The following is a 27,442-nucleotide window of genomic DNA, read 5'->3' on the forward strand; positions in this document are numbered from 1 at the left end:
CTCTCTGTTTAAGCTTTTTCCTACGATATTGGAAAAAGTTTCCTTAGACAATATATTTTGTTTGTTTTATATGCATGTATGATTATCAGAAGATTAACATTCTTATCAAATACACTACTTGTATAATTTCATAAGAAAAAAATGATGAGTTGGTTTTCTCCAGCTATGGTCAAAAATTTAAAGTGTCCCTGCACGTTCTCACTTGAACATGTTTATTTATTTCGCCATAAAACTGACATTTTTACAAGGTTTTTTTTCAATTTGAAAACGCCGTATTTGAAGAAAGTCGATAAAGCGTTATTACAAATATTCTTTTGCAGAGGAGACTTTGTTATTACAAGTAGCTATTTTTATTCTTATGAGGTAAGATAAGTAACAATTTTTGCATGATTATAATGACATTTCTCTAAAAGCTTGAAAGAGTAATATTTGAACACTCGGTTGAATTTACGATTTTTAACCATAGCAGGATTATTAATGCAGTCTGCCACTAATACGTACATTTGTAAAAGTAATACAGCTGGTAAATTGAAAGAGGGCAGATTAAGCCCAAACACTTTATCATTACATGTAAATTACTCTCCGACATTTTCCAATTTTCTATAGATAATGGTAGTCTACCTTCTAATTTTATTTTGCTATGACTTAAACAGTGCTTCCAGTTTGTCGCTATTTTCTTCCATTTTCACAGCTTATGTGAACTGTGCTTTGAATGCATTCTGGTGTTGTACTAGCTTAAGGGTTGAATTACAAAGTACGTTTAGTAATCGACTTTACCTTCCAATCACAAAATTCATTGACCCTCTATAATCTGCCTCTAAAATTATAATTCTATGTGTTCAGTGTGACTTTACTAGTGTCTTCATCCTTAAAGATGACTTGCGAGATACAACACAAAATTGATTATTCAGCGGAGGTAGTTTCATTTTATTAGGCTTTAGGCCAGTCAGACTGATAAAGTTGTCTGTTATTCAAAATGAGACTTGTCGTGACGGTTTATCAATTCTTTAAATTTAATGCAAGATGTTATCACTTTTTTTTAATTTTATCGTGTGGTAGGCCACTACTGTAATGTCCTTATGTTAATGAATACTTTTGTATAACATCGTGTAAAATCTTTTGTCGTAACAGTCAACTTCTGAATATAGTTTGTCGTAACGATCGTTCCCTGAATACAATCAAGATGTATTAAAACTGCTTTTAAAAAAAACTCTGTATAACAGCGATCCCGTCCTGTAATTATCTCCCGTAAGTACTTTAGTTATCCAGAATCGGAACTGAATTTCTGGCAAATGAAGTGAACGTATACTGTAAGCAAATATTTCTAGCATAAAAACAGCAGGGGTCATCAAAGGTCACCCTGTGAAGCTATACAATGCAGTCAATTGATCTGTGAGTGAGGAAAACACTTCAAAGTGATTTTTTGCATACTGTACATCTGCCATTTATCATCTGCCCCTATCCATTCCTTTCATATAACATTCAGTTGTGTAATTCCTTGGTTAATGGGATTTGGATCGAGCAAGCTTCCCTTATTACGGGCCGCCGGAAGGCGGTCCGTTATTTGATATACATTTAGATATTGTTACTGCGTTTCTGCGGGATAGTTCTTTTTTAATAGAATTAATATTATGCTTATTTTTTATGAATTAAAAGTAAATTTGCATGTAGAAATATGTGTTATGCATTTTTTAAAAAAATCATACACATTTTGTGTTTTACTCGTAAATGAAAAATAGGTCATACTTTGTGAATTGTCGTGTTTTGCGCGTTTTTATCGAGACTATAATCTATTCGGAAAATTTCAGAGTTCTTTATTCTTTTCAAAACAATGCATTGGGATCGGTATGCGGGACATTCTAACGACCTGAAATACTAAAGACCTGAATGTCATTAAATTTTATATAAATGATATATTTGAATTTCTATGTGCCGTATCAAGTAAAATGACTTGTTGTATATATATATTATATTTCCATGTAAAATGTGGTAGAAATATCATGAAATGACATCCATATCAATTAGTTACGCAAAAATATGACAGAAATGAAAATTTGAATTGACTGGAAAATTTGAACTAATACATTTCTATTTTATCACGTGGTCCCTTGAAATCATATAAACAGTAACGAACTCGATTCTTCATGATAATAGTAAAATGTTAAACTTCAAAACAAGTTGCTGAAAGTATATTAAAATTTACCATTAAAATTAGTACAACCAACTCTTATTTTCTTCTTTGTGGTGTGTGTTTATGTAAACAACCAATGATTCATACAACAATTATATTTTTTGCCGCCCTTTTGACGCTTGCGTCAATATGATTTCTTGTATTTATTGTGATTGTTTTCACTTTCCTGATTTTTACCTTCTGTGTTTCATTTAGAGGTTGTGATGTTTGTGCATTTACTTTCTGCTACTTTTAAAAAGTCACAATTTAATTTGTGCATAGGTATGCTCTTTTTCCATGAAGAATAGAAACACGTTTGGTACATGAATAATGAATAAACATCATGTTTAGTTTTAATATTCAGAACTATCAATGCTATATACGCATTTGTCGATAGAAAAATAAACTATGTAAAGAATGACAAATAATAACTTCAGATACGCCGAACCCTTTCATGAGACAAACCATTGATTCAAATCATAGCCTATGCCCATTTGAAACTCATCTTTTTAACAGTGACCATCTGTGACCTAAACAGTAACTATTCGTTATTACTCAAAAAACTGTTTACTGAACCATTGTTTGTACCTGTCTAGTCGTGGATTAAATTGTGTCTTAATATTTTAACCAATTACTTGGTGGTTTTCAATTTAACGTTAAGACTTCATACACGTGCCTTACTTACATAGCGTTTTGAGGTTGGGATCAGTAAACTTTGATGAAGGAGTTCTGTAATATTTTTTTTGCTTTGGACGGGATCGCCATATTGACGTGTTGTATATGCTGTGAATTTACGTCTCTTTCATCATCGATCACATTTTAACAAAAAGTTGTACTTCCCAGCCTACCATAGTTTTATCTTATTGTGTCTAGATAGCTGTTTTGTTTTTAAATTATATTCATTCCGCTGCATAGAAAAAGGTAAGATTTAAGTTTATGTTTTATAAAGTGCCAAATCAGTACAATTGATGATGATTTATATTTCAATTGGCTAATACAGTTCTGGAACAGCAACCTAAATTACTGGCTTTGTGTCCCTTATTCATTGTAATCAAAACTTTGCCCGTAAATAATATACACTAAGCAGCCTAGTATAAAGATAAAATGGAATAAAACAAAGTTATTTAACTGATGTATTTTTTACTAGTTTCTTCGGAAATGTCATTTTACATTTTTTTTTCGCTGATCAATCTACACGTACCTAACAACTATTAGAAGTCTTATTTGTAAATCAACTAAAATCCATGTCAACCTGTTGAGGTTTCTTTTTAAATGAGTAAACGTAAAACAATCATGTACACACGACAGAATAAATAATCGTTACCATCTGGGCTGAGTCTTGTAGGGATGAAACTTTCTTTAATTTTGTGTTAACCACACAACCCTTCTTGATGTGTTTAGGGTTCATTTCGCATGCTATTATCTACTATTATTCACAATTATGCTGTTTTATATATCATTCAATATACGTCTTGCTAACATATTCAGCTTTTTTTAGATGATCAGTCAGAGAACCTAGACAAAACAGAGATTTTGATTTTCCCTGTTCTCCATAGCCGTCCTTATTTTTTCTTTCACGATATAAGCCTGTATGGTGAAGTCTATTTTTTTCAATCTTTAATTCTTTACCACCCAACATCTCTAAAAAGTTTTTATATGTCTGCAAAAACCAGTTTATCATCAAACGGATTACAATTTAAAGTGACCGAGTCTCAAAGTACAGTAGCTCGATTTTGTAGCTATTTTGCAAAGGTGAGCGCAATGAAAACCCCAACACCAATTCTGTTCTTTTTAAAGTAATTTTTTATGTACATTACAAATGTTATCAAATTTTATGGATCATCCTGTATGTAATGAGACAAGCTGTAATTCAAGAATTGATACATTTGTTACTGTCACAATTTGTGTTAAAAGGCCTGGAAATTCCCTCGTTTATAAACTGAACTTTGAAAAGATAAAGAGGCAGAACCGTGAAAGTAACTGTATTTACAGTGTGAAGAAAAAATATAAAGCTAAAGCATACAATCCTCTCTAAACACACATACACTCATACACTCAATTCACACACGCAAATAGCTGAAAAATCACACAACGCATTCACACAAATAATATTAACAAAAAATAAACAATCCCCTTAAATACCCCCCAACATATATAAACAGAATAAATAACCCGACTTTGGCTGATGTCACTTTAGTCTTATGAATACTAAGTCCGGTCAATGCTTTTGAGAAGTTATATTTTAATAAATAATTTCACCCGCAGCAGGTACGTGCATAGTTGAGACCACAATTCTTGTTCATCATTGGTGGTAAGGATACATCACACGTTCATTTATATCGCATAAACTGGTACACGTACGTAGACACACTGTCATGTAAACCAAACCTTTCGTCACGGATGATACTGGACCATATCACCAGCTCATATAGTGGCCGTGCGTCCGCGTGTGTCACATGTCCCACGTTGACTATGGGTCCACTATGGTTACCTTGTCGTTGTCCTGAACCCACAGATGATACCGTCATGTATATAACAACCACACCCACTCAGCTAGTCACCTAAAATTCAATTCATTGTCGGGTCCTCAGTGAAAATTACAACACTACACTGTTCAAAAACACACATTATATTCAACCGTCGGGCTACCATATTTTAAATTCTTATACAAACAAACAAAAATGTCATAAAACACTTAGCAAAGGACAATATAGATATATACTTAAGTATGCTTCTAAATGGAAATGATAATGAAAAATACTTCTCACTTACTGCTGTTCTCTCTCAACACGGTTTATCGTACTTTCACCACACAGGAATTCTATTCAAACACTCCACACAGGATTAGACATAGGCCACACAGGTCCTAAGACATATTGTCAAACTCCACGAAGGTTCATACAGAAGGACACACCTTCTCTCATCAACGACCTGGCCGGAACTAACTCATGCACGAAAACCGGTCTAACAAACAATGACTAGCTGACCGTGGCACTCTATGGAGCGCCGTTTCTTACAAAAATTAATAGACTAATAAAACTTTAATTGAACATATATACAAAATTGTGACAGTTACATTTTCTTCGTTTTCAAATGCAACACTGTAATAAAACAGGCATTCTGATAGAATTGCAAAAGAAATACATGTTCCTCACCGGTTTGTTTTATAATATGAAAGCTTCGAAGTATGCAACTATTTAAGAACTGTAGGAGATGTTATACTTTAATAAGATATTAAAAAAAAGCCCAGATGAAATTCAAAATATATATTCTACACCGGATTAAAAACAAACTTAATATTACTTTAATTGCATGATATTTTCTTTGGAATTTTCTACTTTTAAGTTTAATGATAATATATGACAATTTATACTTTGATAAGGAATAAAAGAACAGAGAAAATTCAAACTGTTCAGTTAATATTGAAATAAGATAGAAAGTGGGTAAAAGAATATTCTTTATTTTATTTCCTGTAATAACGCCAAGTCCATTGAATATTTGCTAGTAGAAATTTGTGAAACAACGCACTGTTGGGCTCATTATCATATTTTACCGTCATCTGTGCCCCGAATCAAACCAAACATTTAAACAGCCCAATGCCATAACGAACCCAGTTGTAAAGATAAAAAAAACTGCCAGCAAAATTTACAACACAATAATTGACACTATTTTTCAGAACTTATTTTTTTTTGGTTAGGAATGATAAAAATAATGATACAAGTAACGCACGATATTATCACTGACCATATACTGGCCTCATCTGTTCAATACACACCGAACCCGATAACAAACCTGAACATTAAAACTTGAAATATAAAAAAATTATTTTCTCGAAAATATGTCGACCAGACGCTACAGAATTGTAAACTTGATCTGCTGTTTGACATTTTGAGGCTTTTCAGCAAGTTGCATATGTTTATTTATTTCTCAAACAAACTAATAAAAAGAGTGTGGAAAACTGAAGTGGGACAGACTGACAGACGGACGAAATGACGGACGCAGAGGAAAGCTTGAGTCCCTCCTGTGAAACCTGTGACTTACTTGACTTGAGCCTTTTTCACTCCCCTGTGGAGCATAGGCCATATACAATTCTTGTGAACCCTGTAGAGGACTAATAAAAAAAAATTAAGATAAATAAGTAGAGGAAGCCAAACGTACAGTATACTTCTTTAATTTCAATGGTAGCTACTGTTAAAAATCTTGGGAAAAAAATGAAATTATATTTAAAAAAAGTAAATTAATTTTTTTTCTACATATTCTATAGCTATAAACTATCATTAAGTAAAAACAAAAACCTCATTACGCTTAAAAATTTGAGAATTTCCCTATTATTTATACAGATTTTTTCTTTTATTGAGGATATTAGAATAGAAGACAACAGCCATCGAGCCCTCTAAACCTAGGTTTTTAAAAAAACTACTTCACAATGTATTCTTTAAAAGGGGAGTGGTCAGGATTTTGGTCATTTTGTTTTAATTTTCGTTGTTGACAATGCTTGAGTAGAGTAATGCATTTCTTATTATCAACCAAACTTTGATTGTGTCAGTTGTAGATTAATAAGCAAGATACAGAGCTCACAATTCTTTGTTAATTTGGTTCTATGTACCAGTATTTAGAAGGTACAATTTTATTCAATATGTATCATAAAATTAAAAAGTTGTTTAAATTTCAAGAAAATACACATATACCATTTTGACTATGTGTGCATATAAAGTACCAATATATATATTTCATCTTGTTTCAAAAAATAATTATTACTTCAACATTATGGCAAATTTCGAAGATTTAGTCAAAAATTATGAAAAATAGCTAATTATCATAGTTTTTTGAAGAGGAAAATTTGTCCGCAGCCGTCGCCAACAACACAATACATTTTATGTGATATCACATGATAAGATTATAACACGAGTGTCAATATGGGCGACAGCTGTGGACATAGATCTCTATTTAAAAAAAAAAACCAGTGAGAAATATGTTTTATGAAAAAATTCGAGAAAATGCACTGTTTATGACTTGAAAACTGCCCTTGTGAAAGTTTAATCAGGTAACTTTTTATTGATTCTTAATTTTTTTGGTATTGTTGTGTAAATAAATGTTACATTTCAATTTCTTGTGATAATTTTAATAATCACCCTCAAACAGGACAAAATATGGCTGAAGCTGTACCTAGTTCTTTCTTTATAACATGAAAAAAATAGTTCTAGCGTTTGTAACATTCAGTTTAGGTCTAAACTAGGAATTTTAAAATGCATACAAAAACATTATCTGAGCTTTGTTTACATTACAAAGAACTGTGAGCTCTGTATCTCTTATAACTCGATGACTCTCAAACTTTGGTTGGCTATTAGCAATACCTTACTGAAGCATTGTACACATTAAAAACGCAAAAATAAATTTCAACCCAAATCGTAACCATGCTCTTTGAAAACATGGTGCCTAAAATTTTTGAATTATTATTCAGATATGTTATCAATTTAAGATTTTAATTCTAATTCTAATTAAGACTTCAATCACTTACTCCACTTACATGCATATCTAAGGTAGTTATCAGTAAACATTTGATAGACAAATTATACATTTTGATTATCGTATAGACTTTCATAAGATACATGTGATTCAAATAGTAAAAATTGGCCGCTGTCTTTATCGATCAGATTTTAAACAGAACATATTAAACTCACCAATCAACTATACTTTTGTCTACTGTATACAGGGTTATTTCTCGCCCCGTGTTATTTTTGCCATTCTACACTTGAAAACAGCTTCGCCCATTTTGAATTCGCCCAGATACAGTTATTTTAAATAAGATAAAATTTGAGTCATTTTATCTCACTCAAAATAACCGTGCACTTACTTATATGAGTATTTTTGTGCGTGTTCTTCCTGTTCCTGCTTAACATATATGACACCGGAAGTACCAGTTCTCTATATGTATTAGTTAAAAGGAAATGTAAATGCTTGTCCAATAGATGAGGCATACATGTTTGTTAAATAGTTTACTTATATATATATATATATATATATATATATATATATATATATATATATATATATATATATATATATATATATATAAGTAATGCTAGTTTGGATGTTTCTAGATACGCAAATGAATGTGGAAAAAAAGAGGACTATATTGGCCACACCACGCACCTTTATCACTTTGTGAAACTTAACCGCAAACTTTTAGATGTGACTGAAGTCGGGTAGGATTATATGCTTACTTACAAATACCTGGTAACAGTTTTACAAAATTTATTTTTGTTTATGTATGTTTTCTTATGTATTGTTTATTTTATGTTTATGTATGCTTTTGTTGTAGAAAAAAAAATCTGTTAAAATAAACTCTTGTATTTCATGATTTTGTAGATATTGATCAAGTCAATGGTAATAGATGTAATGAAAACCAGCTGGCAAATGAGGTAATGTGATTATATTTAATTTCACGGAGTGAGTTTATAACAACACTTTCTACTCATCTTGATGCTTCAATGGAAATTTGTTAATTTCGTAGAGCGTACTGACATTATTACGATCAGCATTCATCTGCTTTTAAGGTTCTATTGAATGACATGATTTGTTATTATAAAATGATAGCGTCAGTTATTTAATATCACTTTCATATCTTTTTAGAGTTGTGTTCGCTTCGTTTTTTGTGATATTTGTGATTATCCAATTCATACATATTCTTGTGGCCACGCAATCAAATCCAAAATGCAAGGCAGAAAACAAAACGTGCGCCACAAATGAGAGTAGAGAACTTACAAAACTGAAGACTAGGCTATTGCGAATGCAAAGTCTTTTGACTTTGGTGCACAGAATAACAAAGGGCGGGAAACGTCAAGAAGAGTCATGTCATATCGAAACAGCTTTGTTGTTGTTAAACCAGAAGAAAGCGTCAGAGACAATTTTTAACGATCCATTTGAGGGTATTTATATATATGTTGAGTAGTTTAAAACATATTTTTATAAAAGCGATAATGCTCACCTTTCTACATACGCCAGATTTGAGCTTTCTTCGATTTTTTTTATTTTGGGGGGGGGGGGGTTCATTCATAAGGTGTAGTTTTTCTTGTTATTGTTTTTGTGATGTGTAAACTTTTATTCTTATCGTAATATTTCTTTTTTTTGTATTATACAAATGATTATTTATTTATTGTTTATTAATTAAGATCTCTTGTTATGGTTTGTTGAGAGGGATCTAATAATTTAATAATTTTCTTCTCGATTTGGTTAATGCATGGATTTTTGCAGTATAAAATGAATTTAGTACTTTTCAATGACAAGTATAATCACATTTAGTTATTGTTTTATAATGTAAATTATTTATTTAAAAACTTCATAGAATTTAAAGTTATACATAAGCACTATCATGAGCTACCGAACTTTTTTTTATAATCATCGTTTATGAATCACTTTCAGTCCATTTAAAGATTTTTCGCTAAAAGCTTTTGTGATTTAGTGCAAACCATTCGAAACACCTCGCGCAACGCCTAGTTAGCTATAGATATGATATATAATTTTATCAAATGGCATTTGTCGTATGAAAACAAAATATAAACTAATCCTTACAATGCAAGTTAAGATTTACTAAATATTTTTTATGAAGTTTGCAAAAAGGAGACTTTTAAAATATATATTAAAATTATACAATACAAATGAAATTAAGTACAAAGAGGCTATTAAAAGATAAAATTATTTTTTTAACAAATACAATGGATGAGATCAGATATGACAATTTAATGAATTTTTCAATACCATGTGTAAATAAATAACCCATTCTTTGATATATCCACATTTAAATGAATACATTCTGTTACGTTAAAAAATGTTGTAAGCTTTGCACACGAAATATCAGTGAAATCAACACAATTATTTTAATGTTTTACTTTCATTTTCATGTGAAGACTTCACACCTTTAGGAGGTACAGATTGGAGTTTTAGGACATACATTCCTTGCTCAAACATATCATCAAAGTTCAGGAAGAATGGGCGGCGGCGCCAGATCATACCCTCGTGCGACAATGATGACGTAAAATTGAAAGTGAAAGATAACTTTAATCAGACTATTCCGCTATTTGGGTTTCCTGACAGTTGTCTGCAGAAAGTCATCGACCAATTGTGTACAACACATTTCTTAGTTCCAAATATTCTACACTACATTTGGTTGGGAAAAGGAAGTTTCGATTTCATGTACTTTGTAAGTATCTATAGTGGATACAAAAACCAGCACCCGTGTTTGATATTTCTGTATTACGACAAACTACCCTCAGGCGAGTGGTGGAATGTTTTACTTCTATCCGTTCCAAACATAATTCCAATCAAGGTGAACCCGCCATCAAAAATAGGAGGCAAGAAGATCGTCTTTGTACAACACAAGTCAGACATACTAAGGCTACAGATACTTACCAGTATGTATTAACATGTGTACACTGTACATGTAGCATCAGTCTTATTATAATTAGATGTTCCGAATTGTATCACTTCTCAATCACAAGTTGCGGTGGGGGGGGGGGGGGCAGATTCGGAGCATCTGAATTTAATTAGATTGTTTTAGCTTCTGATAGTCACAATCAAAATTGTCTTGTGTAGTACGTAAATACATGTACGTATTATTATGGTGTTACTCTCAACTTTTGAATTGTAATATTGACCACAGGTTCGCTGTGGTCAATTTCTAGTTTTTTGGAAATTTACTATTGAGGGAAGAGTGTGTCGTTTCCAACACAGATGTTCGCTGTCGTCTGTATAAACAGCTTAATCAGGTGTTAAGTTATATCTGGTACTGGTCCGTTAATATTTAGGAAATTTAGTGTCCAATATATGCGGCTGGGTATGGCGATTGTAAGATTCCTTACAATGTTTCCCATTGAACTTTTATTGGATGACAACTTTAAGGTTCTTCCAATAAATTGTGATCCAGTTGTAAAACAACTGAGTTGTGATTCTACCAGAATTATAAAATTCAGGATCAGTTGTAAAACAACTGAGTTGTGATTCTACCAGAATTATAAAATTCAGGATCTACGGGTCAAAGGAGTCCGTGTAAAAGCGAATTTTAATTTCGTAGATAAAGTTGCGTTTTCCATTTTACTTTATTTCTCTTCTTCTTGACAATAAAACCTAGGCATGGACTTGGGCATGAACTTAAAAAGAAAAAGAGATTGTGAAACTGTTTTCTACTTGAGTTGTCAAATCAGTCACCTTCAGTCCCTGTTAATTTTTGTAATTAATTATTTCAGTGTAAAACGCATTATAAGATATTTGCGATACTACAGCTGTCGCATAATCATGTTTCATAATAGAAGGGGCACACATGTCAAATCTATATAGATAGACAACATGATCTAATATTTACATTCAATTTCTTTCCCCCTATTAGATTGCATTGATAGATTTGAGTGACATTTACGCATAACAGAAGACCCAATCACCAAATCTGGTGCATATGAATGCATTCATTCTTCCTTCAGAACATGACTGACTCTCCTCCCGACTTCAAACCGGATCACGACCTTATATTATACTTGGGCTGATTAAAATTTCATGGATGTAAAATATTTTTTTTAAAGATTTATATGAATTCAATTGATTAATTTCTTAGTATACCTAAAATTAATTCATCAAATTACAGAATGAAAAATAATATTGTGTTATTAGAATTTAAAACGCTGCGCTGTGTCAGCATAATTCGGCTGTTCCAATGGCTCTTCAGTTAATTGCGCATTTCTCGTTGAATAAGGCCGATATTTTTTAAAATAAATCTTATTTGCGGAAAGAGAACAGGTGTTAATAAACTTAAATATAAGCATTGAATCATTATTTTTTAAAGATGTGGTCTCATAACTGCAACGGTGTGTGCAAACAATTTTTTTATAACCCGCTAGCGCGCGTTATTCAATTTGTATGTACACACCGTTGCAATTATGAGACCACATCTTTCAAAAAGTAACGATTCAATGCTTAAATGTCGATCTTTAGTAGCATTACGTTGTGCATTTAGGCACACCTGTCAAAACTATATCTAGATATCAATATAATAAATGTCGATCTTATATTGCAATACGTTTTATTCATTTAGGCAATCGATAAGTACAGGTGCAACATGTTTTTGAATTATATATTTGAATACAAACAAACGACCAATGGGCCACATCGCTCACCTGAGCAACAATGGCCATGACAATATAAGCTTTATGGAGTCAAAATACAATTTATCTGGACAATGTAGTATAACACATGTAGATCCTGTACACAGAAATCCATTTTCCCCTGCATATTCTTATGTTTATAACAAAGTCCCTTATCTAACACATGTTGAAAATCGCAATTCTCACAATATTCTAAACAATTATTTATACATTGATATGGAATATAAAACTACATTAAACTCTGAACACTTTGAGAGGCCAAAGAAACGTCCATGTGCCAAAGTCTTAACAAATTTAAAGAATCAGGAATTTGTCAAAATGATTGCATATACAATGTAAGTGAAACTTTAATTACTATTAAAACGTTTCAGTTCTTGTTAATTAAAATGTTTTCATTTGTTAGATTGGATCTCTATCCTACTTCTCAATATTTTGATTTTAACGAATTTGAATCTACGCTACCTAAGGTTGTTTTCACTAAAGCTTTTCATGGCAAATGATTTTTAGAAGATCGTTAAAGATTTTGCTCTATATATTCCTATGTAAAAACGTGTCCCCCTACCCATTCCCTTCCTGATAATGCTTCCACATAATTAAGTCTGAGCTATTCTAGCCAAATGGTTCTTCAGTTTTGAAAATTTCTCAAATTTTCCAAGAATTTTAAAATATCCCCCTTGAAAGAAGATGTGGTCCCTAATTTTCACAACTTTGAATACCCTTTCCATATGCGTGCTTTGTGCCAAGTTTGGTTGAAATTGGCCTAGTATTAGAAGATGTTAAAACTTTAAAAATTTTACGGACAGACAGACAAAATGTGAACAGAAAAGCTAATACTTGAACTTCAGTTCAGGTGAGCTGAAAATCAATCTAGGTTTGTCTGGTGTTTCATGATTTGAAATTTTGGAATTTGACTTGTATCACAACATTACTGTGGAATGCTGTCTATTTTCAATGCATAGGAATTGTTTTAATATTTCGTTAGTGTTTTTTTTTTTTTATTTAAAAGTATATATGTATTGATTTAATGTTGCGCAGATAAACACATGTTTGCTAGGTAGTTATCTTCTTTTTAACTCTCTGTATCGAAATTTATTTTTTAGAAAGAGAATGCATAAGATGAACGTGTGCCAATCCCTCAACTGATAGGTCCGGAAATATGACCTGATAGCAAAACTTTGCCACTCAATTAATTTTATTGAGTCCACATTGAGTTGTTTTAAGTTGACTGAATGGCAAAGTTTATCTTGTGATGGGACTAGAGTCTGATAAAAAAAATTGAGCGTTCAAAAATCAAGTTTAAGGCACCTCACTACACTTAAACTTATAATTTTTACGACACAATGTAACAAGATGGCGATTTAAATGTTTCGATAATAAATTGATTGTATCGATTAATTTAGTTGTATATCATCATAGCTCAGTGGTTAAAGAATCGAATTTGAGAACCGCAGATCATGAGTTCGAATCCGTCTGGAGGTTTTGTTAATGTTTATCAAATTATTTTTTTTAATTTTAATTCTATCCATAATTGCAGATGTTTTACCTTTTTTTACTGAAATAGTTTTTATCCATCATGCTATCTATTATAATAAAGTAATTTTCTGCTGATTTGATAAAGTATTTAAAGGTGCAGTGAGCTAACTTAACATAATTTATATTCTTGGATTTACAATACGCCAAAACCATTTATTTCAGAGTATGGAGGGATTTATCTTGATACCGACCAACTTCTGCTTACATCCTTAGACAAGTTCCGGAACAGAGAGTGCACCATGGGAATGGCGGCGGACGGTTATTTCGGAAGTGCGGTGATTATAGCTGGTAAAAACTCAGCATTTATCAAAAAATGGATGGACAGCTACTTCGCTTACAAGCCGAACTTATGGGGAGAAAATTCGGTAATCATGGCAACCAAACTGGCCAAACAATATCCTAAGCTTATTCATGTAGAAAAACATTACTGTTCCTTTTATCCGCATCAAACTTATCTATCTGATCATAATTACAAATGGTCACATAGCTATGGTATTCATATTTACAAACCAGGACGCGAGGAACAGTTGAAACAGTTAAACTTCTCCAGCATAAGGAAACTGAACAATACGCTAGGAGCAGCTTTCCGGTTCGTTCTCTTTGATAATAAAGAACTGTGTTCGTAATTTATCAGTAACTAAGAGGAAAAGTATTATCAAAAAAATTGGAGCATGCAATAATTAAAATGTCTTCTCAAAACAGAACTGAGAACAAAATAGCTTTTTTATTGTATTACAAGCATTGTAAACCATTGTAGCGACTTCATTTCACGATTTACTTACGATACACTGGTTTGCGCTACAACTTATTTTCGCGACCAAGCTCTATCAAAACCCGTGTTGTTATAACAACCATAGGAAAAGGACTGGTTCGCGTCGTGAAATATTCGCGACGACGAAACTTGGACACGAGAAAAATTGGTTCAAAGTATTTGTTAGGTTCACTGAAAGAACAGTAACTCCAGCTTTAGAAAACAATTGAAATTCAAATTAAATTGTTTTTTCAAGAAGAGGTATATATTATTCTCTTGTTCACTTAGTTGGGAAAATGCATAGATGTGTGCATGCATTTTTGTTCGATAGATTGATAGAAAACCATGGCACTGAAAATCATTGATTTCGTATGCTTCTTCACCATTATAACACATTATCTACATTCGTATTCCAAGTTTTCCGTAAATTGAGTATTCACGATTCAAAGTACAATTCTGTTCAAGTTAAGATTATAAACAAATGCACTTATGTAGTATTTTCTACAGTCCCTACTTTCAGGCAAAAACAAATTTTCAATGGATCTAGTGACCTTAATTTGTACTTCAATGTAATTAAATAGGTTGTCTTGTCAATATCTTACAAGGAAAATAAACAAAATCCGGATAAAGCTAATCGGTCACTCATCCAACGTTTATACAAACCCAATTATTATAACAATGTATGATTGTCCGATTATAGTAATAAGTGGCGATGTATAATCAACAACAAATAAACAGTTGATTGTCGTCCTAAAATAATGAAATCTTTATTTCAACACAAACACTAATAACCAGCTACAACAAACTATACCGGGTCTATACACAGAGGTACACTCAAAACAAATATACATTTTTGTACATGTAGCATCTACTCTCGCGGTAATATTAATCACCTGTATACTTCTAAAACAAAACATCCGATTACAAGACCAAACGTACAGGTATGAATACTACTAACCCTTCATAAGGTGTTATAGAAAGTGTATCTAAAATACACATTGTTCATTGGTCGGCGCGCTCAGTGACGACACACAATGACAGGTACGTGGGCGTGGTGTAAGATGTAGTCACTGACACTACCCAGTAAGGTGCGTCGAACGCTCCCCATACCACGTGTCCCAGTAATAATCAGGTCGGCGTTCACTTCCTTGGCAATCTTACAGATCCCCTCTCCTGGACTGGATGAATGAACACTCTTTACTGTGCCGTTTATCTGAAAATAAAGACGGCATTTGAAAATGATATAAGGGAAGAAACTGCTCTGGTCATGGTCTTCAGCAGATGGGAGCACTTTGCCTTGAAGAATTAGGAGTGAGAACCTTGTGACATTCAGACTGAGTCGTAATCACTATCGAATCAGTGGCACACATACATACAGGTTTCAACTCACGCTTTATTACATTTTTTACTGAATTAAACACGTGGCACAAGTCGTTATAGTAATATGAAATATCAATTACGGATATGAAGTTATGACGGTCATAATAAGTCGCATTTCTCAATTTCCATTGCAACTTTTTAATACCCCCCCCCCTCCCCTAGGCAAAATCATACAAATCGTTATCGCTAGTTCGGAGAACTTTATAATACTTTGTTATAAGAACTCCCATATGATTTGCATCAACTGCTGGTCTAAACAGGAAGTCGTCAGGGAGAACAAAAACGGCGTGTATACCGGGAATATTATGTCAGACCATTAAAATTCTCCTGATTTCTCGCGTGATTATGTGCTCACTATTTTAACTGCCTATTTTAGTCGCCGCAGTTAGTAGCTTACAAGCAAAGTAGATCATTTTACTGGTATTATTTATCTTTAAACTTTCGAAACCATGAACATTATAAGTGGTTTTACTATCATTGATTACATAATATTATGCTTGTACATCTATTACACAATGATGAGGATAATTTATTTGTCAATGAGTTTTTTTTATTTCCCAAGGGCACTGCATAAGTTATTGGGCATTTTTAATTTCAAATAGTGATTGCATAATCACGTGTATGAAGTATGAGATCCCTGATTTATTTACATAAACACTTACCACGATATGCGTATTGAAAGGGACAGTCAACACACATTTGCACCCATCACTATAAATCTTATTTTAAAGGTGAACGCAAAAGGGTCGCTTTTAACACACTCGAAATTACTGGAGTGCTAACTATGCATAACACTTCAGTTCAATATGCACATGTCTTGCCTACCTTAGAGTCCCGGAGCAGTTGAGCAAACTCCTCCAACTTCGCAGTCACTTTCTCCTTCTCCTTCTCTAGGATAGCAAACAGGGTGTCCTTATCGAAGCTATAGGGAGCTGTAAATTGTACAGAAGAACACCTTTTTATCTTGATGATAATTACAAAACACCTGTATATTATATATCTGACACGGGATGCATGCTCTCTCTCTCTCTCTCTCTCTCTCTCTCTCTCTCTCTCTCTCTCTCTCTCTCTCTCTTTTCAAAAGGTCTGTTCATAAAACGTGTAATGAAATGAATGCAAGTAAACCTCCCCCACTGTGAATGGTTTGGTTGAACTGACTTGTCACAGATAGCTTTTATCTACATGTGCATCGTGTAATAAAACAAAATATAGGTCAATGGGGCAATCTCCCCATACATGGTAAAAGGTATCGTAGAACTGACATGCCACACTGGTCAGAACTTGAATACCTTGGTAGCCAACCCACCGTTAAAAAAGACCCGTACCTTTGTGACTATTTACATACATACCCCAGACCACTAATACACTCATCTAGCAAGAGTATCCTATATAAATCTGAACTGTCATCTGCATCATTACATCAAAGGAATTCAGAATTTACAACTCAGTCGTCTCTAAAGGTGCATTGTTTCGTTCGAAGTATAGAAACGGGAACTTGCATGTGGATGGAAGAATTGAAAATTTGACTTTTTAAAATAGATAAATTAACTACTAGTATAAACATGTACCATGCTTTCGTACTCTTAATAAGGACTGGAACAGATATAATAGCAATATTAGTTTTCAAGTTGGACACTTTCGTCTATATTACAAGTATTATGACAGCCCGACACACTGTTATTGTGACTCATTTTATACTTACTGGCATACCACTGTTGGGAGTTTAGGATTTCGTGCATTTCCACGGCATGGACCAGTACCACTTTGTCTGTGTCCTTGAAAATGTTGTTTTTGTACCCTAGAGAAAGGACACAGAATAAAATGACATATATGTCAACCCCAAAAATTAGCAAAATAACTCATTATTAAGAAATCAAACAAGGGACTAATATAGTTGTATTAAATGTAACGCCACAAAAGTATTACATCACTGCAGTAGTAAATACATGTAAGGAAAGGAGTCAAAGGACAAAGATACTTCGATCTGAAGCAGGTGCGTTTAAAATTAAACTTCAAAATTAACTGTGTGCTTGGTGCAATTCTAAATTACGCCAGTGTCAATATCGTTCATTCCCATGGTCGCTATTTACTTCGAATACAGCGAGTTTACACAGATGGGTCGATAAGGAGAAAACTGGTTTCATCTTAATAGGAGGATAATTCCCAGTAGAGGTTTTCCCATTATATTTCCACAGAAAATTCGTTATCGATCAACTTTTTTTCGTCTTGAAATATTGGTTCTGCTCAAAAATAAATTAATTATTTAGTTGTGACTAACATTCCCTTCCTGACAGTGTAATTTCGCGAGAAAAGACCAGCTGATCAAAGCGTTATACGTTATTTGTTAACAAACTGCGTAGTTTAAAAAATATCCCGAAACTCGATATCTTGTCGTCTGCTGAAAACATTTCAACGATGTAAATGTCAGGTAGATTTGCTTTCACACAAAACCGCTTCATGTTCAGGTTGATGCTCCACAATTTAAATTCTTTTCCTCTTTACCTTATCATGGAATTATTCGACACTGTTGGGTTATTTTTTGTTCACCGATGGCAAAAGAGTATCATATTTTTTTTTTATATCAGTGTGTCTGACACATAACACGTTATATATATTGAAATTGTAAGTGCAAGCTACAGTGTAGGCTAGCATAAAATTATCTCCAATTTTTATCAAAAGGCATACGTAAACAAACATGGCACGCGACAGCTTACGATTACTATAAGAGTACAATACGATTTAAAATTTTAAAATTGCTGACTATTACATTAATATTATCTACAAAGACGAACGTCGACTCTAAACAACCGATGAGCTACACGTGTTAATATGACTAGATAACTTACAATCGAATGCATTTCTGGCTTGTTCACTTCCGTCTATGGCAATCAAAACAGTTTTCCCCGATTCCGTTTTTGCTGCCTCGTCCGCCATGTCGACAGTTTAAAGTCCTGACCAGAATGAATCTTCAGCGAACTAGATCTGTCGATGGGTAGATAAAACGGTCTATGTCGTCTGTAAACAAACTCTCGCGGGGTGAACTCGCTGGAGTGGTGAACCCTGACACGGCGCGACGTCACAAAACACCAGCAGAAAGCAGTGGCGGATCCCAATTAAAATACTTTTAAATACCGATGTTTATTTTGCATGTCTTTACAGTTTTTTCTTTAATAAAAGATTTAAATTAATGTTAACTTTTAAATAAATTATAATTAAAAATGCATTGATAAGAGTATTGTAAAATTCCTTTTTTTTAATGGAAGAATAAATCAACTGTGTTCAATATTATTGGCAGTGATGACATCCTCTACTGTCTACGCTAAGCAGGACATATGAGTGTACATGTATAAGACATTAAAGATTTTAAAGAAATGCACAAATCATTAAACCTTCAATTTTATTTCTTTGGTTTAATTTTTTTAATTTTTTGGTTTAATAAATCAAACTCTGCAACTTTACGGGTGATAATTACATGTATCACGGAAAAAATGATATCTTAAAAAACACATTAGGGTTAAGGAATATTCTACACGTATAATATTATTAGGATAAAGGAAATTATATCATTTGATCTTTTAGATGTACAAGACCTATAAAACGCAAGAATTCCAAATTAAAATGACCTAATTTGTTAAAGGGCCAGTTTTGCTTATTTTATAAATATTTTTTAAAAAACCCACATCTATACGTACGGACATAAATAGAACATTCACAGGCTGTGCGAGAGAACAAACATGAGGCAAAATTTTACGGGGAGGTATGTACATTTCTAAATTGCTTTAAAAAATTGGTTATTTTGACTCAAAATAAACATTATAAAATAAATGAACTGTTTGATTCATTTTCATACTGTACGAAGAAAATGAAGCGTTATTTTTTTCTATAACCAAATATATTTATTTTTCATATTCTTATTTTATTCAATGTTTTAATAATTTTTAAAAATAAATTGAAACTATTACCACTGAGTCAGCAACAAAATAAAAAGTGAAAAAAAAATTTACATTGGAGAGTAGCATAATCCTTTATTCATTATTAATGTGTCATGTGATATTTACTAAAAATTAGAAAATTTAATCAATAAATTCCGATAAAACAAATGAAATTACGATAAAATAAAATTAATGAAATTACATTTTAATATTCATCATCTTGGTAAATGCAAATTTAACTGAAATAATTATATTACAAGTAAGAAATTTAAAACAAAACAAATATTCAACCATGATGACAATGTTCGTGGCACTGAAAACTATTTATTTTTTATCCTTTCTCTTTTTTCGAAACAAGCAAATTCCAAATCCAACCAAACTTAAAAGCACTACGAGCCCAATGGATCCCCCTGAGATGATTGCTATCAAGTCTTCAGCTGGAAGATAAACATTAACTTTATACAACTGGAATGCATGCAGAGTACTGTAATATTTCACTTTCCAAATATATGACAAAGGCGTCGGAACGAAAGGGGGGGAGGGGCTATTTTGCAAAGTTACATGTAATCACAACCATAACCAAAATCTTTTTTTTTTGGCGTGTCAATATTTCTGATAAGTCTTGCCCACCCACCCCCCACCACACACTTTCAATTTGCTTCCGACGCCACTGTTCTATAAAGATGAGTGTTGATATTTAAACGTATTGATTGCATACTGCTGAAGGTTGCTCCAGTAGGTATAAGTTTCAATTTAAATCGCGCCTTCTCCAGATTGGAATTGGTGGGAATAATCTGAAGGTAGAATGTAGAGTTCTTTGTCATCTTGAGATTGTATCGATCCTCAGCAAGAGCAGAGCAGTTGAACCTCTGCAAAACACACATTTATTTCACTTAGGTATCCCCAATTTTGATGTGTTATAAACAGCTGCACGTCTGTAGCTGTTCAATGAAATTCGGGTAAACAGACCGTATAGCCACAGTTCCTCCCGTAAAATAGTCGCGTTTGTTAACGGCGTTAAAGATTTAAACTAGCGCAATTGTTGTCAATATTTGGCAATATAATGAGAGGAACTGTAGCTTTATGGCATGTCAACCCCAATTTTCCTTGTAGAGCTACAGACCTGCAGCAACGTTAGAAACTATAACAAGATACAATTTCAAGTTTTAAAGTTACATTTTGCATGTCTTTCAAAATTATTTTTAATAAACCCAGTAAATAAACAATGATGTTGAACGTTTTAGGGAACTTTAATTCACCCTCTATACATGTATTTGGATGTTTTCAAAGTAAATTAAAATGACCGCAGCATCAAAAGAATCTTGGACTACAAAAGAAACTAAACGTAGTACAAAAGTACTGTCTGAAGTGGAACCTAACAGTAAATATGGACAAATCAAAAGTAGTGGTTTTCAAGAGAGGTGGAGTAATAGCAGGCACAGAAAAATGGATGTTCAACGGGAAATCTATGGATGTTGAGTCTTACTACAAGTACCTTGGTACCACATTTTCCTGTCGACTGAAATGGACCCAATGCTGTAAGTCACTAGCACTACAGGCACGAAAAGCATTAAATATGTTAAAACATTCCTTGAAAATCCTAAATAACCGTTATCCTAAGGTGTGTTTTAAACTTTTTGACAGCATTATCGTTCCTATTCTAACATATGGAGCATAAAATCTGGGGAACTGATATCAACGAAGAGATTGAAGCTGTACAGAATGACTTTTGCAAATGGATATTGGGAATAAGCAAAAAAGCCACCAATATAATGGCTAGAGGAGAATGTGGAAGACTACCCCTTTATGTTATATACATGATAAAACCAGTGAAATACAGGCTGAAAATGCAAAAAATGGAAACTACAAGATATCCAAGACATTGTTTCGAAATGCTTTACAATTTGGATTTGTGTAACAATCGATCAACTCCAAACTGGGTATCTAAATTGAAATCAGTCTTAAATCACTACGGCTTTGGGGACGTTTGGTTAAGTGGTGGCCCTGGAGATCCAAAGGTCTTTATGTCAGAATTGAACCAAAGGGTGAGAGACTGTGCCCTACAGGAATGGAACTCAAATTTAGACAATTCACCAAAGTGTGCTTTCTATGTGATGTTTAAAAAACAACTTGCATGTGAGAGTTGCCTCTCCTTTCTAAGCTACCCCTTAAAACAGGCATTAACCTCTTTTAGGTGTTCCTTACACAAATTACGTATTGAAGAGGGTAGATTTGAAGGAGTTGATAGTGTGGATAGATTATGTCAACTTTGTTATTTAAGACAAATTGAAAATGAAGTACATTTTCTATTTCACTGTCCAATGTTGGAGCACTTAAGAAGAAATTTTTTGTTTCACTGTCCATCAGTAAGAAAAGATGTTCCAACTTGTATTGACCATCTTTTTAACAGCAATGACCAAAATGTCATCAAATGTACAACAATTTTTATTAAAAAAGGTCTGTCAATAAGACAAGAAATTCTAATTCTATGACAATCTATGTTAAAACAATACAGTACCAGGTATTGTTACTGTTTCAAATTTTCTATGTATATGCATTATGTATATAATATGTTTATGTTGCATATAGATATGATGCCTAAATGTACAGTGAGCAATGGCCTTTAAGTACAAAATAAAGATCTTATCTTATCTTATCTTATCTTATCTTATCTTATGGAAAATAAGATTTGAATACTCTCCGTTAAATGTGTATTCCTTTTTTTTGCATAACTCGATCTTTGTGTCACATAATTACTTCAGGGTTCGTGCTTTCAACAGTATGAGTTTACAGAATTTTAAGTTGCTTCAATAATACATGTGTGATATCACAAATGTTATATAACTAAATTTGTTTTGAAGGCAATTAAATAAAGTAGAGTGTAAACAATATAATGCTAGTTCCAATTGTCGTGCGATCTGTTACGAACACTAAAATTGACCAAACGCAACCGATCTTGGTATGGTACGAGATGCTGCGAGTCGATATGCCAGCATGCAATTTGCTGAGCTTTCATACGGTAAGATAATGTCAATGTATGATATATTTCAGGTGATGTTACCTGTAACGATCTCATTTCCCGTTTAGATACCAGAAAATGAGTTCTGATACGACTGACCAAGTAGAAATCCCGATTAATTCTCGATTAGATCCGACCATTACTACACAAGTCCCCGATATGTTACGCTTGTGTATGTGAATGTAAGTTCGAATATATTAAGATACGTATATCACGAACCGATGTGCTATGTTACGATCGGGCATGAAAGTGATTGAGATTTTTGTCACGATCAATACGGAAGATGATCACGAGTTGAGTTACGATTCGACCCCGACAGTGTATCAATATAGCCCAAAATGACCATAACTACTCATCGCAACTGAAAGCAGCGCAGCCTGGTGTTTCTCTTCTCCAAGATTGATCTAGATCATCAGCATTTTGGGGGAGGGGAACACGGTCAAATGCGACGTGTTGCGCTTAATAACGATGAGCTGCCATTTGATGCGATGATAACGAACAATAACGATTGAAAATTAGTCGTGATGATCGTAGGAAACTTTTTTAAGAGTCAAAACATTTAATATTACACTTAACACAATTACGACGACAGACCTCAAGATCTTGTGAGATTTGATGCAATTAATACGATTACTCTACGATTAAGACTGCAATTTCGATCAGTCTGCGAATCATGATAATTGGACAAAGCATAAGCATGGTTGCTGACTTATTATATACAAAATGTTGAATTGTTGTCCTATTTTAAAGTTAACATTTCTCCAACATACATGTATTTTCTGTCATAAACATTACACAGGGGCCCAGCTATAAGTTATCGGCAAAATATAATAAGATCAATATATGAAATTTTGAGTATATCGCGATGACCCTGATTGTATATTCTTTTTTGTAATATATAATTTAAAAAAAAGATGTTCCCATTAAGATAATATAACAATACTCCTGCAGCTCCAATATTTGTCAATGCGCTCAGAATAAACGATTGGAAATATTGTAATCTGAAGCTTTTTGAAATTTCTGTGTTCAGAGGTAGACCTTTTAAAAGTTTATATAATCATGTCCCTTCAGCAGGATGTATTTCTTATTTTTTCCCCCAAATTGTATACCTCCTTCGCAAATTATTTTGCTAAGTTTGATTAAACGCGTCTAAGTGGTTCTGGAAGAGAAGTCAAACCATTAGATCATAACATTTTCTATGATGAAAAAAAATGTATAATAAATCATACGAGTACATAGATGAATTTCTGACTTTATCATGAGCTATAACCAGACGATACTTATATACGTTTACAGGTGTCTTACTTTTAGCTCTTTTGAGGTAAGCGTCGACCGATATAGTAATGATATAGCACAGTCTGGATCTTCGTGATACAACGGATTGACCATGAGCTCATACGTCACAAGGTCAGGGTCATTGAAAGTAGAAAACGCTACATAGTCACACCTGATTGGTCCTCCTTCATATGACGCAACAATCACTTCCGAGTTCAAAGGATTCAGGTGGTGAGGAGGTGTATCACAAGAATGTGACTCAAAAAATACTGAAACGAATTGGCAGTCTCAAGTAAACATCTTAAATAATCAGCTGTTCGTTATGTATGTTAAATATAATTGAAAAATGGCTTGTAAAATATAAAGTTTACTATAAATAATATTACAAGTGCATTGCTTTTAAGTTAGTAAGAGAAACATTTTACTAAGAGGCAGACATTCATAATTTTATGATCATCATTGTTCGACAATAGATAGATATTTGACAAGAATTGAATTACCAAATCACCTTCGAACATGTTGTAAGCCTCGTTTCCCTTTACGACTAGAATAAACACCAGCAGTAGCATGCTTTAAATAAAATAAAAGAAAAGTATGGTTTTGAATTACGATAATTACCTATTAAATTACAAAAACGTATCAATGCAATAGATGTTTAGCATATGGATATTATATGTTAAGTTAAAATATAAGTACATTCATACCTCGTATTGTATTGTTAGTTCCCCAAATTAATACAGAAGCGGATCCCATGCATTATTATTTCCCCCAAGAACTTCTCATTGGAGTCCTGAATTAAGTTTTGCACAAATAGTTCTGATTGGAGTCCTGTATCTTTATTTTCAATTACAGAGAGCCGTGTTAACAATCAAAGACCAATATAACCATTGGGTTTTTGCAATCCGAGAGATATTGCTCGAATGATCATCGTTTTGATGAAACCTACTTTTATTTATACGATTTGCTTATGGATTAAAACCAAAATTAAAATGAGTCTCTCATGAAAAACTCCAATAAAGACAAATTTAGGTAAATCAAAACTTGTATTAGTGCATGACGCTTCGTGGCGTTTTTAATCTGTCTAAGGCAAAGTTCTTTTATAATCAACATGGAAAGTAGATCCCTGCACAGAAAATGTGATGGCAACTTTGTATAATTAGTGTATGTGCATTTAAACATTGTATTATATCACCTGTAGGAAAATTGATTTGTTACAGAAATTTAGACTCAACAAAAGGTCTAACATTATATTTTATTTTCTTATTTGATATTTCATTCCAGTAAACTTTATATCAAAATCTGTTAGGCATGTTAAATTCTGCAGAAGGTATAGGTATATATTTATTTCTTGTAGTTATACTTTATCATGAATATTATTTTTTTCCTAGCGTGTAAGGTTCTTTTGGTGTAGTTGACAAATGTTTTGTACAATTTCAACGAACCCAGATTTAAATGCATACATATTTACATATATATCTGGGTTTACTTTTCAATTCAATTTCGTTGAAAATTTAGTTTCAGAAGATGAAGTTTCATAGGGATTTTCCAATTTTACATTCGTTTTATCCCCGCTTATCTGCTTCTAATGCGTTGCATCTGTTAATTAAAGGTAAGTTGAGTGAGATATATATTCGATGTATTTTTAAAGAAAAAAGACTTCAATTAAAATATTTGATGAGTTTAAAACATCACATGTATATCGGGATTTGTCTGAAATAATTATTTTACAGTGTCATATTTTATTGTTATGATTTTAATGAAAGATGTAATCATGATGTGAATACTTCTAGGTTTTGCGCATTTTGATAACTTAGATGCCTATATTGTTTTATTTATATGGGATGAACAATTTGTTCAAAGTGCAAATTAAGTAAAAAGAAAGAAGTCGCATACAATATTGAGCGAATTCTAAGTTTATATGCATTATGCACAAACACGTAATCCTGAATTTATGCTAAATCTTACTTGCAAAATGGTTTTTTAAATGGAAATGTTTCATAGCTTTTCAACTACTTTCATTTTTGCTCCACTTTTTGCGTTGAAGGGTCACAAAAGCAAAACACTCCTCGCATCCTGCATCTTTCATTTATTCTCATCACAAACTCCAAATCTACAGATATTAAAAGTTTGTCTTTTGGAGAGTAATATTGTATGAGTTGAAAGAGTTGAACAGTGTGTGAGAAAAGTTTTGGTAGATGTCAGAAATTGTTATGCCAAGCGTGTACAAAATAGATACTATACTAGGCTGTAAGATTTATGTACATTCATCGTGTTTGAAAGTACAATTGTACTTTGTTTTATTTGGATGCAAGGTACGCAGCGATACTGTGTGCCATTATGTTACTGAATAGAAAAGTAGTAAACATAAACCCAGATATATATACAAATACTGCAAAACAGAAACTTGGCCGTATATGGCTTGAATTTCATGACGAAATCACGCAAGGTAGTTACATGTAACATTGTGTGTAGTTTGATATAAAAAAAAATTTGGCCTGCAAATGTTGAGCAAAGTAGTATTCATTTCATCTAGAATCGATTTTCCTATAACTGAATATGTGTAAAAATATTTTAAAAATTTGAAAATATATGATAAAAACAATATGAAAGTAAAAAAGTTATAAAAAAAATGAAAATGACAATTTTTCTACACTCTGCAAAGTCTGTTTTTTCCCTGTACTTTTCTCTCTAAGTGACGCAATAAGATTCATTGGCAGTTTAAGAAGGACAACATGATTGTTTAATTTAAAAACTCACTTTTACTGATTTTAATTTTAACTGAGTTTTATTGACCATGATTTAAAATGTTGGTAATTTAATTATTTACTAATGAACCAGACTAATTTCGAAGCAATTAAACCAGAGACATAAATAACAGAGATTGGCAACCGATCCAAATCTCGCGGTCCCTATTGTAAAGCATTACCAGTTGAAATCAATATATCTTTCTAATAAACAATTATATCGAGATATAAACAGATAAAACCTATTACATTACCAAAACATTCAAAATATTATATTTTCATTAGTCTATGTCCTATAAACAATATTAAAAGAGGAGTTTTAGGAGGCAGTTGGCTACCCGTCGTCCGAGATTTCGCCGATGTTTTATAGCTGGCCAATATATTTTCTATATATTCATTTATTTTTGCTTAAAATGTCTAAAACCACATTTTTCATAAAACAATATACTTTTAGATTAAGATCATTATCTCAGTTTATTAATATGTA

The 27,442-nt window shown here is 32.7% G+C and overlaps 3 protein-coding genes across 4 annotated transcripts; 1 reads left to right on the forward strand and 2 right to left on the reverse strand.

Moving 5' to 3' along the window:
* Nucleotides 1–8,263: 8,263 nt before the first annotated feature.
* LOC128161288 (uncharacterized) lies at nt 8,264–15,507 on the forward strand. Of its 2 annotated transcripts, none has more exons than XM_052824544.1 (5): nt 8,264–8,376; nt 8,540–8,592; nt 8,804–9,099; nt 10,078–10,581; nt 14,017–15,507. In XM_052824544.1, exons 2-5 carry the CDS (start codon nt 8,555–8,557, stop codon nt 14,478–14,480), a joined length of 1,302 nt encoding a protein of 433 aa, XP_052680504.1. In that variant the 5' UTR covers nt 8,264–8,376; nt 8,540–8,554; the 3' UTR covers nt 14,481–15,507. The 2 variants fall into 2 exon arrangements, with proteins under 2 accessions (XP_052680504.1, XP_052680503.1); XM_052824543.1 differs by having other exon boundaries at nt 8,270–8,407.
* Nucleotides 15,348–19,045, reverse strand: LOC128161289 (putative universal stress protein SAUSA300_1656). The gene is made up of 4 exons (XM_052824545.1): nt 18,832–19,045; nt 17,688–17,783; nt 16,811–16,917; nt 15,348–15,818 (listed from the first exon to the last, which is right to left on the reverse strand). The coding sequence occupies exons 1-4, from the start codon at nt 18,917–18,919 to the stop codon at nt 15,624–15,626; spliced, it is 486 nt and encodes a 161-aa protein (XP_052680505.1). The 5' UTR covers nt 18,920–19,045; the 3' UTR covers nt 15,348–15,623.
* A 961-nt stretch (nt 19,046–20,006) lies between these two features.
* On the reverse strand, nt 20,007–25,012 carry LOC128161577 (uncharacterized). Its single transcript, XM_052824890.1, has 5 exons — nt 24,916–25,012; nt 24,720–24,781; nt 24,242–24,480; nt 20,636–20,786; nt 20,007–20,354 (listed from the first exon to the last, which is right to left on the reverse strand). Exons 2-5 carry the CDS (start codon nt 24,778–24,780, stop codon nt 20,242–20,244), a joined length of 564 nt encoding a protein of 187 aa, XP_052680850.1. The 5' UTR covers nt 24,781; nt 24,916–25,012; the 3' UTR covers nt 20,007–20,241.
* Nucleotides 25,013–27,442: the final 2,430 nt, after the last annotated feature.

This window comes from Crassostrea angulata, chromosome 8 (assembly GCF_025612915.1).
Source record: "Crassostrea angulata isolate pt1a10 chromosome 8, ASM2561291v2, whole genome shotgun sequence".
Lineage (NCBI taxonomy): Eukaryota > Metazoa > Mollusca > Bivalvia > Ostreida > Ostreidae > Magallana > Magallana angulata.

What these genes read in the sequence shown, in the direction of transcription:
- LOC128161577 (XM_052824890.1), bottom strand. Translation starts at nt 24,780, where the DNA reads ATGCTACTGCTGGTGTTTATTCTAGTCGTAAAGGGAAACGAGGCTTAC. An exon ending in GGCTTACAACATGTTCGAAG is followed by an intron (nt 24,481 to 24,719) that starts GTGATTTGGTAA and finishes AATTCGTTTCAG; the next exon opens with TATTTTTTGAGTCACATTCT. An exon ending in TACTGGAGCAACCTTCAGCA is followed by an intron (nt 20,355 to 20,635) that starts GTATGCAATCAA and finishes TTTATCTTCCAG; the next exon opens with CTGAAGACTTGATAGCAATC.
- LOC128161288 (XM_052824543.1), top strand. Translation starts at nt 8,387, where the DNA reads ATGCTTACTTACAAATACCTG. An exon ending in TTTTAACGATCCATTTGAGG is followed by an intron (nt 9,100 to 10,077) that starts GTATTTATATAT and finishes TTTCATGTGAAG; the next exon opens with ACTTCACACCTTTAGGAGGT. An exon ending in AAGGCTACAGATACTTACCA is followed by an intron (nt 10,582 to 14,016) that starts GTATGTATTAAC and finishes CATTTATTTCAG; the next exon opens with AGTATGGAGGGATTTATCTT.
- LOC128161289 (XM_052824545.1), bottom strand. Translation starts at nt 18,919, where the DNA reads ATGGCGGACGAGGCAGCAAAAACGGAATCGGGGAAAACTGTTTTGATT. An exon ending in CTCCCAACAGTGGTATGCCA is followed by an intron (nt 16,918 to 17,687) that starts GTAAGTATAAAA and finishes TACAATTTACAG; the next exon opens with CTCCCTATAGCTTCGATAAG. An exon ending in AACTGCTCCGGGACTCTAAG is followed by an intron (nt 15,819 to 16,810) that starts GTAGGCAAGACA and finishes CTTTATTTTCAG; the next exon opens with ATAAACGGCACAGTAAAGAG.